A 16,257-nucleotide genomic window follows, 5' to 3' on the forward strand; every position below is an offset into this window, starting at 1 on the left:
ATTCCTGGACACTCAGAGGCAAGTCTGGGTCAGTCCCTTGTGGGGTCACTGCTTCCTTCTCCTGGGTCCTGGTGTGCACAAGGTTTTATTTGTGACCTGCAAGAGTCTGTTTGACTCTTGAAAGTCCGTTTGAGCCATGAAATTAAAAGACGCTTGCTTCTTGGAAGAAAAGCTATGACTAAACTAGACAGTATATTAAAAAGCAGAGACATTACGTTGTCAACAAAGGCCCGTCTAGTCAAAGCTATGGTTTTTCCAAAAGTCATATACGGATGTGAGAGTTGGACTATAAAGAAAGCTGATCGCCGAAGAATTGATGCTTTTGAACTGTGGTGTTGGAAAAGACTTTTGAGAGCCCCTTGGACAGCGAGGAGATCCAACCAGTCCATCCTAAAGGAAATCAGTCCTGAATATTAATTGGAAGAACTAATGCTGAAGCTGAAACTCCAATGCTTTGGCCACCTGATGCGAAGAACTGACTCATTGGAAAAGACTCTGATGCTGGGAAAGACTGAAGGAGGGAGGAGAAGGGGACGACAGAGGATGAGATGGTTGGATGGCATCACTGACTCAATGGACATGAGTTTGAGCAAACTCTGGAAGTTGGTGATGGACAGGGAAGCCTGGCGTTGCAGTCCACAGGCTTGCAAAGAGTCGGACACGACTGAGTGACTGAACTGAACTGTCTTAATGCTGTCAACCACACCGTTCCCTCTGCCTTGAAGGCTATTTGTCTACAAGGCTCACCTGTACCCAGTTTTCATTATTTAATATGGATTACCTCCTCTATAAAAGCTTTTTTATGCTTCCCTCAGCAGTTAATGCCACACACACACTTACTTTGTATCTCTATGATATCTACGATTCAGTCCTCTAGACATTCCACTGTACTTATTAATTTTAGGCTTGACCGTTGACCCAACTTCTAAACAATAAACTCCATCCATCTAGTCAAGGCTATGGTTTTTCCAGTGGTCATGTATGGATGTGAGAGTTGGACTGTGAAGAAACTTGAGCGCCGAAGAATTGATGCTTTTGAACTGTGGTGTTGAAGACTCTTGAGAGTCCCTTGGACTGCAAGGAGATCCAACCATTCTAAAGGAGATCAGCCCTGGGTGTTCTTTGGAAGGAATGATGCTAAAGCTGAAATTCCGGTACTTTGGCCACCTCATGCAAAGAGTTGACTCACTGGAAAAGACTGATGCTGGGAGGGATTGGGGGCAGGAGGAGAAGGGGACGACAGAGGATGAGATGGCTGGATGGCATCACCGACTTGATGGACGTGAGTTTGAGTGAACTCCGGGAGTTAGTGATGGACAGGGAGGCCTGGCGTGCGGTGATTCATGGGATCGCAAAGAGTCAGACACGACTGAGCGACTGAACTGAACTGAACTGAAAGGAAGGGGCACATTTTACTAGTCTATGTATCAGCAGCACTGAGCTGCTCCATATGGCACATGATAGAGGTTCAAAACAGGTAAAATGAACAAATAATTAAGACTTCCATCTAACTTCTCTGACGTTAGAAATGTCTGAGTGGTTGCCCTTGCAACAATGCCCATTCAGATTGCAGTGCTGGATCGAGACTTCTGCATCTTAGCTACAGTTCCCGGAGAGCAGCACCTAGTAGCCTGAGACAGAAAGAGATGTCCGCTTCGCTCCCGGTAAAGAAGGTTCAGATTACAATGTGGCAGCACCCACTTCCATGTTTCAGGAAGTTATCTGGGGAAGGCAGAGCAGAGGGTTTCTCCAGGCGTCCACCCACAGATGAGTTAAGTCAGAAACAGTATTATCAACCTTATTGGCACGGAAAAAAATCACATTTTAAAAATAACTCACTCTTAATAAGACAGGGGAGGGGATTTTCCCTTGTTGAGGTCAATAAGCTGGCAATATGAGCTACACAAAACAAAAGGTAGCATGAAATACCTCATCGAAATTGTATGATCTCTGTTGCCTACTCTAATCATTCCAAAATAGCTCCTGACTCACTGCTCTATTTAGGAGATACTACATGGAGGACTGGGGGTCATACCTAATAGGGACTCCTCGCTGGGGCTTGGAAGCTTTACCTAGACTTTACCTAACATACACGCTTTCATTGTTGGGGGTTCTGATACACCTGTTTCACAAACCAATCCTTCAACTGTCTTAACTGTAATTAAAACAGTTCAGGCAGCATCCAAGACACTTTGACAGATTCTGCCAACTGTCAGTTTCAGCTGTTCTTTTCCATTTCCACCATAGTTCATAAACTCCTATTACAAGAGCCTTAATTTGTTTTTCTGCCTGAACTAATCACTCATTTTCTTTAAAAAATTGTTCCTTTTGTTTCAGTTTTGCCCCTAGACTCGCAATTATATCCAAAATTAAGGCAAACGTAAACTTCTATTAGACCTAACATTAGTCAATAAATATATTCATAAAATGTGAAACTCTTCATCCACAGTATTAAAGTTTTAGATACCAGAGTAAGTACTTTAGGATTGCCTAGGTAAAACTTTAAAGGCCATTTAAAGCTCTGTTTCCTTTTGGTTTAAGTAGGTGCAGGAGGCTATGCTTATTCCATACTTACTAGGTACAAACACCGACCAAGTGTGGAAACTTCCACAAATGCCTTTCTCGACAACTCAGATGAAACAAGTCACTGTTAATGAGAAAGCCATAGCCCCAGATACAGACTTGCAGAAAAATTATGCCATAAATATTTGTTCTTTTGCCTCTCCAGTCAACTTTTAAGAATTTATTAAGGACAAATAAGCTAGTTTATAAATATATTTTATTACACTTTAGTATGTTAAGTGTGTGGGACTTATTTTCATGCTTTAAAGACCAGTGTTCTTTGTATTAAGTTCCTCTCAAGCTTCTCTTAGTAAAACCATGGACTTAGTAAAATCATGGAGCTTAAAGGTTGTGGAAAACTGATTTTCTTTCACGATGCTACCACTCCACAGCCTACAGAGAACTCAGCCTTCAGCATGAAAAACTGCCACTTGATTTTTCTTCTCTGACACATTTTAAACAGAAGGGCTGCAGACTCTCAAGGGAAGCCATATTTCAAAGATTCTGAACAGTAGTATTTTTCAGTATTTTCTCTTATTAAAATTGGTACAATTCATCCAAAACATTTTTCAAATGTCATTATTTTCCAGCTTACATGCTTAACAACTGCTTAGAGAAAGCAATCTCTCCATCTGAGAGATTTGCTTTAAGAAACAAACCAGCAATTACAAAAACAGAGGAGAAAGAAATAATTCATTTTTACAGACTGGGAAAAAATGTAAAACTCACCTAAGACTTTCATTTTACAGATAAAAAAACAAGAGTCCACAAAGGTCAAGCAATCTGCCTCAGATCACCAAGCTACTAATAGCAGCACTAGAAATAGAATGAGGTATTTTAATTGCTCTTCGTATCCCAAATCATGCAAGTTATATATATTCTCATCACTTTGTCATTGAAATTTTACAAACAAGTATTGCTCTTTCTCATCAATTCCTGATGAAGGATTCCTACCACACATATTCTTAACACTTTCAAACTTATTCAAGTTAATAAACTTCAAGTTTTAACTCCAACAAAAAGGGCAGTACTATTAAAAACTTTCCTCTGAACATTTTAAGAACGAAACTTTAGATATGCACACCCCTAAACTCTCAGTGCATTTCCATGTCTATCTTTTCAATCTCTGTCCTTTAACTACACTTCAGACGTCTTTATTCAACCATTAAAAAAAAGAAAGAAAATTCTGGAAGTTCCTCTTTGACAAAAAGCATTGGAAAAAAAAAAATCTATCAATGAAACAAACCAGATCATTACTCCATTAATATATTACAGATATCTGGCTTAAATTAGGGAATATCACAAGCATTTTATCAAGTTATTGCGTAAAGAGTTAATAAAAGGCTGAAAAAATGCACTCTTGTTTGACTTTGGATCTGAAAGAAGGTGCAGACCTGACACTGTTCACACAAACTGAACAGCTGATCCTAAAAGCCAAAAAACAGAGAAAGTGAACAAGTTCTTTCAACAAAAAGCTGTTTCCTATTCAGGCTCTGACGTCCAACTAAGTGCAGGGCACTGTGGAGTCCTTCTAAGACTCTCAGATTTTCATTTTAATGCCCCCAGTAAATCAATTCTATAGATTTTTGCTTTGGCTACTCAAGGGCAAAACAGAGGGCACAGTGAGAACAACAATTTACCCTGGATCCTTTTCAAGGACTAGACTCTAACCTACCCATTACTTTATAATCGTCCTTTGTGCCCCTGATTATTCTCAAAGTACTGAGAGAATGCGGGGCTTCTCTTTAAAGACACCGGCAACAAAACCTAAGACGACACGACTTTGTATTACAAACTGCTGCGGCACTTCGACCAGGAAAGCGCAGAACGTGTGGTCTTCTTAAATATCAGTCATAAAACTATATTCTGGTTACAGTAATAGACGTATGTTCCTTAATTACGGCCTCTGGTGTCACGCTACAAAAACAACTTTTTAAAAGGCTAACACACCTATATTTTTAAACTACAACTAGCTTAGCAAGGTGGCAAATATGTTTGAAAAACTAAAACAAAGACAATTCACCACCACCGCTCAATAACACACAAACATAAACAGACTCCAAGGGGGTTAAGCACAAAAATCCTTACCCCATTTTGCCCAATGAAAACTTGCTTGTAAGTTCCTGCTCTTATGCTACGGAATAACTTCCAAATGAATTTCTCCGTCTGTTGTTTCGCAGTTGCTTTTCCACCCCCGAGATCCTTTTCTGGAGGTATTTCAATGTAGCTGAAAATTCAGTTAGTTCCCTTAGGTAAAATTATTTCTCTCTGGGAAATACCAAAACGTTCGAACAGAGGTGGCATTTGCTTATTAGAGTTAAAATGCTGCGCGGAGGAAACAGCGGTGAACTTTATTCCACAAAACGAATCTACGTGTCGGAAAACGCAGAATCCAGCTTCACGGAGTCCTGTAAAACATGAGCTTGGTGGTAATTTCGCTCATGTCCTCCTCCACACTCAGGGAGAGCCCAGGTAACTCGGCCTTTTCGGTGCTACTAAGGCTGCGGGTTCAAATTTCTCCACCACACCAGGTTCCTGGGGGTGGAGCGTGCAACCCAATGCGACGTGCACTTGAGAGATCCCTACGAGAAAATAATCCTAAAAGCAGCAATGCCACTGCTTCCCTGCGCTGACATTAGAAAAAAGCTATGTAGAAAAACCTCTTCGACGTGCAAACCCGGCAGCTCGCGACGTGCTCGGCACTCCACATTGGAATCTGTCTTTAATTTTTTTCCCCTTCCTAAGACTGGGAGCAGAGAGGAGGCGGGGAGAAGGAAGAAAAGGCTGGACAGGATCGATTCACTCTCCCGAGGAGAACACACGGAGCCATTTCCAGGCTGGCAGCAGGCTGGGGGCGCAGCGCACCCGGGGAGCAGCGGGAGGGGGCCCGATCCCACCCCCCTCAGCCCCTGCCCGCCCCCCGCCGCCGAGCACAATGGAGCCTGGCTCCCACCCGGCCCTTCATTCGCGGCTGTCCCTTGTCCCTCCGTTCCTCGGAGCGCTGCAGGTCCGAGCTCCGGCGGCGGCGAATGAATGAATCAGAGAAGCCAAGCCCCACGCTGCCCCCGGCACGCTGTTCCCCCAGCTCGCGGGCGGGCCGAGCAGCCGCGGAGCACGGGGCTGACGGGTCGACCGGCGCCCGCCCGAGCCGAGGCGGGAGGCTGGTCCCGCGCCGGGGTCTGGGGACAGGGGCTCGACGCCGCGAAAGAGCCGCGGCTCCAGCGCCCCACCCCTGCTCCTCTCCGCTCCCGCTCCGCGCCGCTGCCACACGCCGCCTCACAGTGCCCGGGCCCCGCCGCTGCCTCCTCACACTCCCATCACCACCCGCCTCCGCCGGACTCCAGCTCCCGCTCGGCGGAGCAGCGCTGGCCCGGCGGCCCGCAGCCCGCCGCCGCCTCCAGCCGCCGCTTCCCGGGTCAGCGCCGCCCGCGAGAGGCGAGCGCGGCAGCGGAGCGGGCTGCGGGGGGCGGGGAGGGGCGGGGAGAACGGGGAGCAGCGCGGCCCCTCCCCCTGCTCGCGGGAGGGGGCGGGAAGCGGCGGCCGCCGCGGGGAACGGCCGGGAGCTGGGGCGCGGACCGGTCCCGAGGAGCCGGTGGGGCCCTGCAGGGAGCAGGAGGAGGCGGCGGCCGCGAGGGCGCCGGGACGCCGGTCGTCGGGGGTCGAGCCGGCCCTCGTGGGGAGCCAGGCCGGCCCACAGGCCCGGCGGTCCGTCCTTCCCTTCTTTCCACCCCCCTCCCCTAGGGGCCGGCGGCGGGCGCTTCGCTCCTCTGCTGGCTCCCGGCCCGGCTCCGGGCCTCCACCGCTTCCTCCGCGCCCCACGCCAGGTGCTCGCGCTGTGTCTCCATCCTCCCCGCAGGAGGACCTTTAAATAGCGACGTCAGCGCGCTCCTCTGCGCACCCACGTCACCCGCCGCTCACGTCACCGGGGTGCGGGGGATGATGTCACGCGGCCGGAAGTACTGCTAAATTAGGGACGGAGCAGGGGGAGGAGGACTCGGCGAGCTCTTCTGTGCCCACCTGCTCTCGCTTCTCCTTAAAGGCCAAAGCGCAGGAGATAGCCGAGAGGAGCGCCGGGAGGAGGAGATTTCCTTGCCACAAATGTGCCAAACACGAGTGAATCATTCATAGCAACAGTGCCGAAGTGTCAAGCGGGTGATATCCTATCTCCCACTCCCACTCCTGTTGCAGCAGCCTTCCCGGGCTTCTCAAGTCCCCACCAGCGCGGAAATGTGGGAGGAGAGACTGAGCACAGTGGTAGATGTGTTTCCAGCAAGACTTGGGGAAAATAACCTTAATTTTCAAAAGAGTTATCAAATGCCATTCTGGACTTAGTAGTCTTTAAGACTTTTTTCTTTCTTGGTACCCCAAATCACGAAAGAATAAAGAGCGATGTCATGAACAGTATTATAATGATAAGAAAGCTAATAATGTAGGGGGTATCAAATGATGTAAACGTTTTCATTGAGAAGCAGCAGTGTTTTGGCATAGAATAGTGAGTCAGTCTTGACTTCATTCCCTCGTAATTATCGTCGTGGACATAGCAAATCCCAGTGTACTTTTTCAGTTCTGATTTATCAAGAATATGATTTTAACCCTATGGAAATTGAAAATATCACCAAGTGCTTTTTATTTAAGTATTCGCACAAGTACATTTAGACTATTTTTGTCTTCCTTAGTTTTGACCCTGTAACATATAACACAGTATCTCTTATTATCTCTTGTTTTCATTTCGTATATGGCAATGGGTTTCCCAAGTGGTAAAGAACCCGCCTGCCAATGCAGGTTAGGCGTAACCCAGTTCGATCACTGGGTTGGGAAGATCCCCTGGAGTAGAAAATGGCAACCCACTCCAGTACTCTTGCCTGGAGAATCCCATGGACGGAGGAGCCTGGTAGGCTACAGTCCACGGGGTTGCACAGAGTCGGACACGACTGAGCGACTTAGCACACAGTAGGTGGGAAGGATGAGGGGCCATGTGTCTGTAGGTTTACTGGCTATATGTGTGTTTGTGTCTATAATCATACTATGAACGCTCTTCAAATTGCAAATGACTACAGAGTTTTTTAAATGTCCCCATTATTTCATAGTTTATTATTAGGTTGACTCAAATAATGAACATTGATTTGATCTGATTTAACATGATAATCATGGCCCAGAAATAGAATCACTACATAATGCCAAAGGCTTTGCTATTTCCAAACCCAAATCCAAACACATAGTTTAACAATAGATAAAATATTTGGAATCTGAAGTGACCTGGAAAATCCAGGACAGGATTGTGGTTGTTAGGAGAGCTGTAAATGGATATCGATGCAGTTTAAATAAAAGAAGCTAAAACGCTATAGAACTTGTACCATGTGTATTTTTTAAATGTTTTTAATATTAAACTACTCACATGATTTCTAATTAAGGAAAAGTGGGTTTTACTTCTTTCTGTATGTACATTTTCTTGATCATGTTAGGAACCCAGAACTGAAGGATACTAGCCAAAAGAATTCAGACCAAGTTGTAACTAAATCAGGCTTTCTATTATCTTCACATTATAAAATCATGATCTTGCTTTTAAGTTGAAATCTTGAAAGTGGTTTTAATTAAGGTTAAAACAAAGGTTGATCAAAAGCAAACCCCTGCTTGCCAGTTTGTCTAATATACAATTAAGAGTAATAGAAACTTGTACTAATTTATGTTTCAGATAAATGGAACTTAAGTGTATAAAATATTAAAACTATCATTCTTCAAATAATATCATCCGTTGGCCCTTGCAAATTAAAATACAAATTATTACTCCCCTTAACTTTCTCTACAAGCCATTTCCCACCTAAACTAAATCACTTTTGTCTTTTGTGCTCCTTCCACCAATATTAATTAAAGCTCTTCCTTTACCATTTTCAAACACTTCATTCCATCCTTTCGTCATGACTTGCTCTGATTTACAATCTTTTTTCCCCTCATCTTTACTCAGCTGTCAAAACGGCATGTTAGCTGCCTCATGCTTATACAATGCTGACCCTTCATTAGCGTTTCTGCTTCTCAGAGCTACATAGTCTCTTCTCAACTGCTCTTTTGTCAACTGAAAATTGAGAGCAACTGTTTTTCTATATAAATCTCACGGTGCAGTGTAATATAATTACTCCCAAAGTTTGTGTGATTATTTTAACTCTGTGCTTAATCTGGAAAATTCTACCAATGGTGGGTTGATTTTTCTTCCTAGTTTATGTGGGATTAGCATATAAGGTAATATATGTGTTCATGTACCCAGTGGTGCTCAGTAACTGAGTCATGTCTGACTCTTTGGGACCTCATGGATGGTAACCCACCAGGTTCCTCTGTCCATGGAATTTTCCCCAGGCAAGAATACTGGAGTGGGTTGCCATTTCCTACTCCAGGGGATCTTCCCAACCCAGGGATTGAACCCACATCTATTACATCTCCTGCTTTGGCAGGCAGATTCTTTAGCGCTGTGCGGGATGGGAAGCCCTCGTGTAAAGGAATAAATAAACCTTTGTAACATTTTATCATGGTATGCTTGGAGGTATGCTTCACAGTATCATAAAATGGTGAAGTAAAAAGCTTTAACATAGATGGCAAATACACAAAAGAGAAAAGTGATTTAGTTTAGACAGAAAATGGCTTAGAAAATAATGATGTCTTTCTTATCCCTTGAAACAATTCCAGTGCAATTTTGAGAGAAATCTGAGACCCATTCTATATGGCGTTCTATCTAAAAGTAAATGTCTTCTCTCCTAAAACTGAGTGATGTAACCCAAATGCTAGCCATGAATTTCCAATCCTGATTGCTTTGTTTTTTAAAGTAGTGAACTTCCTAGAAAGTAATATATTTTCTTTTACCGGAAGAGTCAGAAAGTACTTTAATAGAGTTTCAAATTTTTAACAGTTCCCTTTTCCCACTATGCTCTGAAAATTTGTGGTGAGGTTTATGAATACCCACTGATTTTAGAAGCTGTGGGTGGAGGCATCTGTTTTAGTTACAGAGTTTACTTCCATGCCCTTAATAGGAGATGGTGATATTCAATGGGATGTTCATAGATAGGTCAGGAGATATGTCTTTCTCAATGAAAGACATCTAGGAGATATAAAATCCTTCCCTGAAAGAGGGTTGAAACCAAATCTTATTTTTAATTGCTTAACATCAGATAATCGCAACTCCCCTTCCATGTTCCCTCTTTTTCATTACCAAAATACCACTATTGTTTCAAAGTTATAGGTAGAAATAATAGATTAAAAGGTATCTCTACATACTATAGAAATCTCTAGATTCCTCATTTATGCCACATGGTTATAAAGAAACTAATCAGCAAAGACTAAAAGTAATAAAAGAATTTTTTATAGTTGTAGGGAAATAGAATTTATCCAGTTGATCTCTAAAGTTATTCCATCGCCTCTGTAACGTAACAGGTGCTGTGTGCCAGTAATTTGTTTGAACTGTTTAAAACCACCTTTTACTATTATCAATAAGGTTCTGAATAGAAACAAAGTACTTAACAGCCTTAAGAGGGGAAAATCTAAGTGTTTGGTATCTCAAAGGCAGTGGCTTGAGGACAGTTTTTACTCTTCTGAGCATCAGCACTATTTTATAAGAGGGTTTGGGAGTGGTGAAGGAAGGAAAGTCAGAGAATTATCCTTAGGAAAGACATGATATTAAGCTCATGGGAAATGATCTCATAGAACTATCTCCTGCTCTAATTTTTACTGTAAATTCATTATTTTCTAAACATGGTTAAAGAGGTACAGCTAAAATACCAGACAGGTGAAAAAACATACCAGAAAGTTTTTAATTGGTGCTGTTAGAAAAATCATTGTACAACGGTTTATGTAAATTTTTAAATACTCAGAAGAGAAGGGGATATGGTGCCTTTGAAAAAATTATCTGGCTTAACTCTAGGTTGTTTGGTCAGCTGATTGATTGTTCTAAACAGCAGTCAGAGTACAAGCTGCAAAAATATGCAGATCTGCAGAGAGCTAGGGCAAAGAACGAACGCAGAGGAAAACTTGTGCTCTACCTGTGCAGTTCCTTGGAATGGAATGCTGTGGAAGCTATTGCCATGGTAACCAATAATCTTCCTGCTGAATGGAGGAACACGACAACCATGAGGAAAATGTTTTAAATGATCTACCTTAATCTGTGATGTTTTTGGTGCCAACTAGGAGAAAAACACCATCCATGGCATTTAGGACAGCCATGCTTAAATGAAGTTGCCTTCTTTTCAAAGAGACAAGACAAAGGAAAAAACTGGGGGCTCTTTCAAAGAGAGATAAGGATTTGAGGTGGCAGTTGCAAACTCTCTGAAGAAGAACATAACTGGTAAAGACCCTGATGTGGCTAAAGAAGACCGAAGCAATACCTAGAAACTAGGTTGAAAGTTCTTCCGAGCATAAAATATCAGACATTAGTAAGTTCTCAACATTTGGGAATTTCAGTCAAGATAGTTTGTAAGTTACTTGTGAGACTTTTTATTATTTCTTTTTATCCGGTTCTAAACAGTACTTTCTATAAAAATTAAAATGGAAAATATATTTTTAGTCAATACCTATAATTTTAATACTAAATAATATTCTTATCATATACATGATAAATATGTATAATGACATGGATAGATAGCTAGATAAATCTTTATTATATGCCTGTATGCACTGAGTCCGGAGAAGGCAATGGCACGCCACTCCAGTACTCTTGCCTGGAAAATCCCATGGACAGAGGAGCCTGGTAGGCTGCAGTCCATGGGGTCGCTAAGAGTCGGACACGACTGAGTGACTTCACTTTCACTTTTCACTTTCATGCATTGGAAAAGGAAATGGCAACCCACTCCAGTGTTCTTGCCTGGAGAATCCCAGGGACAGGGGAGCCTAGTGGGCTGCTGTCTATAGGTCGCACAGAGTCAGACACGACTGAAGCGACTTAGCAGCAGCAGCAGCCTGCACTGAGTCATCAGCAGAAATCTCTTGCCTTTGGAATAAAATCCAAATTCCATGCCTTGGCCTAAGCGACACTGTGATGGACCCTGGCCTACCTCTCTTATATCGGTTGCCTTTCCTCACCCTCTACCTTGCTACTCTGTGAGCTGGTGCATCAACTGCAAGGAACAGAAACTCCACCTAATGGTGACTCAAGCTAAGATTGATTTTTACTTGCTTATTTACTTACCAGGGAGTCTGAAGGCAGGTGATCCTACAGATGGCTTGGAAGGTCCAATATGTTATCAGGGTCCAGGTTCTTTCCAACGTTTCACTCTTCTACTTTCATATGTTGTTTTTGATCCTGCCCTTTGTCTCATGGTTGTCAAAAGACTATACATTTCTAGGCATCATATTCTCACAAAAAGCGTCCAAAGCAGAAAAGGGGAGAAAGAGGTAGGAATTTTCTCCTTTATATCTGCTTTTTTACCAGAGAGAAAAATTCTCAAGAGGGCCCTAGAAAACTCCCTCTCATGTCTCATTGGCTGGAACTGGGTTACAGGCGCATTCCTAAATCAATCAGGGATTGAATTGGGATAGAATTTTCATGATTCACTTAGACAAATGGTGGTTTATCCTTTGAATCTTCCCATGATGTCTGAACAAAATTAGAGCTCTCTCAGAAAGGAATAAGAAGCAATGGCTCTCAGACAAACAAACCATATACTTGCCTGATGGCCCAAAGCCACTCTGGTGTTCCTGCTGCTCTTCAACTATGACGAGCTTGTTCCAAAAGCAGGACCTTTTCCACCTGGAACACATTAAGCCTAAGATCTTCACACTCCTTCTCATCATTCAGGTCTATGTTCAAATTGCCTCTCTTACGAGATACCTCCTAAACATCCTGGGGAATCTCTCTAGGTCAAGCTTTCAGGAACAAAAGCTGGCAGGAAACAGAACATTCAAATGAGGTGCTTCAAGGCATGCTTTGGGGCTTCCCTCATAACTCAGTCAGTAAAGAATCTGCCTGCAATGCAGGAGACCCAGGTTCGGTTGCTGGGTTAGGAAGATCCCTGGAGAAGGAAATGACAATCCACTCCAGTTTTCTTGCCTGGAAAATCCCATGGATAGAGGAGCCTCGTGGGCTCCATGGGGTCGCAAGAGTCGGACACGACTTAGCGACTAAACCACCAAACCACCACTTACAAAGGTAGAACAGGATATAGGAAAACCAGGGCAGACCAGCCTTCTATGCCTGAAAGGACAAGAAAATGGAGACAGATTTGTGTGGACAGAAGCTGTGTCCTTGACCTTAAGGGTCACAGCCAGTCTGCAGAGACCCCACAAGGAGAGAGTCCAGGAAATAAATATGTTAACTTCATCAGTAAATACCTCTTCCCCATCTTCAACTGGTGCCCCTGTTTCTAAATCTGACATAGAAGAAGCGAGAGGGTGCAGGAATCCAGTGATGTAGTCTGTACAGTATCTGTGTACAGCAAAGAGCTGGGAGAAGAGCGCAAGGTGCATCTGGAGGGGCAAACAGAAGGTATCCCGCTGAAATCATAGTCCATTTGTCAGCTTTTAGATTAACAATTATTTTAAAGTTTGGCATGTGGAAAAACAAGTACAGTTGATCTTTGAGCAATAAGAAGGCTATGGGCACCAGACCTCCAGCCAGTGGAAAATCTGAAAATAACTTTAACAGTCACCACCCCTGCCCCTCCCACTTAACCAACCACCAATCACATAAAAGCCCCTGTGTAAGTGGACTGCGCATCTCAAACCCCTGTTGTTCAGGAGTCTACTGTACTCCACACACTATAAGCAGGAGTGTAAATTGGTGTACCCTTGAAGGCACATAAATTTTGACATAGCAGGTCTACTTCAAAGAAATTATCCTACAGATGTGCTTTCTCATGTGTTCAAAGAAACACAAAATTTATTGTATTGCTATAAAATTTAAAAAGGAGAGGAAACAACATCTATGTCCATCCAAGGGGACTGGTAAATAAAAGATGGTATAACCATGTAATAAAATACTATGCAGCTATTAAATAGAACAAGATAGATCCATAATGTTGGTAAGGAAAGATGCCCAATATAAGAATATTCTGGATAAATACAGTAAGCTAAACTGTGCTTTAAGAAGTGGGATTAAAAGTTTGAGAGTAAGAGAAATTTAAAAAAATTTTTCCCTATTACTCTTTGTATTGTTTGAATTTTTACTACTAATACATATTATTTTCATAATATAAAACAGAAAAAAGTTATTTTAAAGTATTATTTTAAACACACAAATATGTTAAAACATAACAGGAGGATAAGATATTAATATACATTTTATTTTCCTATTTCCTTCATATCCTTTTTTGAAAAAGACTCTGTAAGTTCAAAAACATATTTATAGAAAGAGGAGAAATTGAAATATTTTATTGGCAATAGTGATTTCATTATCCTCTTCATTAACACAACAATATCTGGATATTCTATTTTAGGAAAGATTCTGATGGGATAGCAAGATATTAAAGGTGGTGAGAACTAAGACAAGGCCCCATGAGGTGTGGATGAAGGAAGATGTTTAGTTTGCTGAAGCCAAAACCAAGGAGAGACATGATGGCTGACTTCATAGCATGTCTGTCCTAAACAATAGGTGATGGCTGTGTGAATATGTGTTCCATAGGATGGAATTCCTTGGCTGTCCAGTGGTTGGGACTAAGGTCTTCCACTTAAGGGGTATGGGTCCCATCCCTGATCGTGGAACGAAGATCCCACATGCTACGCAGCCTAGCCAAAACTGTGTTCCATGAGGTAGTAAAAAAATCAATGGAAAGATTTATTAAAAGGTAAATGTTGGCTCACTATGAGAAATAGTTTAAAAACAATCAGATTTATATCAGTAAAATTGGTTGCCCCAAGAATAATTGGCTTACCCTTCCTTGCCATGTCTATTACAGCGCAGCCTGGCTATTTGACCAATTGGGGATGATGCTTATATTAAATATCAGGTAGGAGTGTGGATGTAAGACTCGTAATTTTTTATTCAATGATTTTTATGACTACTCAAGTCTGAGCTCATGCCAAAGTCATCCTCCACCATTAGCTTCTCTACACTGCCTCCTTCAGAAAACTCTTCCTCTCCTCTGATGTCACTCACTCATTGTCACTGCAAAGCTGTCAGCTCCTCATGTCCCTTGTCCCACCGGACAGCACGGAAACAAAAGGGGCCAAGCCACGAGCTGTGGGACACCCTATTGCTGAGGAGCTGATTCCATGCTGCAGAAAAGCAGTTTGACAGCCTGCAGTGATATGCTAAGAGGGGTGGTATTATATAATAAAGGATTTTGGCTGACATTTTTATTTCTGGTTTCTAGGAGGTAAACTCTAAATCCTTGGAATTTCCCAAGGCATAGAAGTGTCTTTGATATTCATGGTGGATATTTTGGACTATACCTGAGTCTTTTGCTAATGTAATGACTTGGGACAGAAACTTGTCATGCCAGAAAAACCAACCTTATAATTAGAGGGCTGGGGCTTTGAGCCAGGTGGTATCATTCCCAATCTCTGGGGAGGAGAGAGGGACTCGAGATTGATCCAATTATTCGGTCAATGAGTTAATTAATCCTGGCTTTCTTCTTAATAGCTTTCTTCTTTATACTTTGTAGAGGCAATTTAGGGAATAGTTCAGTGTGGACTCTGGGAATATCCTGCCTGAGTCTGAATCTCAGCTCTGTTGTTTAGCAGCTGCACGTCCTAGGGACCCACTACCTTTCCTCTGAGTCCCAGGGTTCAGATCCAGATTCTCCTAGGTGTGTGTCCACCCTCCCTTTACCTTCTTCATCTAAAGAGCATCATGTGGAACTTGATCATTTTCTTTCCTAAAACAAAGTTATAATATATGCATGGCAAGGCTCTAATTCATCAGCTTTGTTTTCTCATGAGAAAACTCAATGAACAAATTAAAACCATGCCGTTTGCCGTGATTGTTTTCCTAGTAAACCAAGACTTCAAGCAAATTACTTAGCCCCTTGATGCCCAAGATTCTCATTTGCAAAATAAAGGCAGTAAATAATAGTCCTTACTTTATATTATGATTGTGAGGATTAAATGAGTTAATATAAATAAAACCCTTAGAATAGTGCCCGGCATATAGAAAGCATTCAACAAATATTAGCTATTTTTAATCTCTTTATGTGTCATTTGATTTGTATTTACTACATATTACATACTATATATATTATATATTACACATTATACTATACATTTACATATATATTATCTTCGTAAATAGAAAAAATAAAATTAAAACATGCAAAAATTCAAATTTTCTACTGTGTAAAAATCACGTTAATGTGTTTTCAATTCTCATCTAGACAAACTGGCCAAATTTTTGCTTAAAGTCTTAACATCTCATAGTCACCATATAGAGAAATGGAATTAACTTTACAGAAAGTATTTGAAAATTTCAATGGCTATCTTAGATGAATATATACATTATACAAAATAGATATATGTATATTTAAAATGTACATATATATATAATTTTAAATTATTTTAAATTCTTCAACCGCCTTCCAAATAATCCACAATTCACATTTTGTTCTCATATACATTTAAAGGAAGAACATTAGATGCTTATCATGTTTTATCTGTGGAATTCTGGATACTTTTTTCTTTATACCTTTATTTGTGTGTGTGCTAAGTCACTCAGTTGTGTCCAACTCTTTGTAACCCCATGGACTTAAGCCCACCAAGCTCCCCTGTCCAGGGAATTTTCCAGGCAAG

General features: G+C 42.0%; 1 protein-coding gene across 1 annotated transcript in view; it reads right to left on the minus strand.

The window, feature by feature from the left end:
* HOMER1 (homer scaffold protein 1) overlaps positions 1 to 5,425 on the minus strand; it is a 134,354-nt gene extending 128,929 nt beyond the window's left edge. The window contains exon 1 of the mRNA XM_070377266.1: positions 4,651 to 5,425. Within this exon, the coding sequence (XP_070233367.1) occupies positions 4,651 to 4,655 (5 nt within the window). The 5' untranslated portion in view covers positions 4,656 to 5,425. The remainder of the gene's footprint in view (positions 1 to 4,650) is intronic.
* Between the last annotated feature and the right edge of the window lie 10,832 nt (positions 5,426 to 16,257).

Source organism: Bos mutus, chromosome 10, assembly GCF_027580195.1.
Source record: "Bos mutus isolate GX-2022 chromosome 10, NWIPB_WYAK_1.1, whole genome shotgun sequence".
NCBI classification, from domain to species: Eukaryota; Metazoa; Chordata; class Mammalia; order Artiodactyla; family Bovidae; genus Bos; species Bos mutus.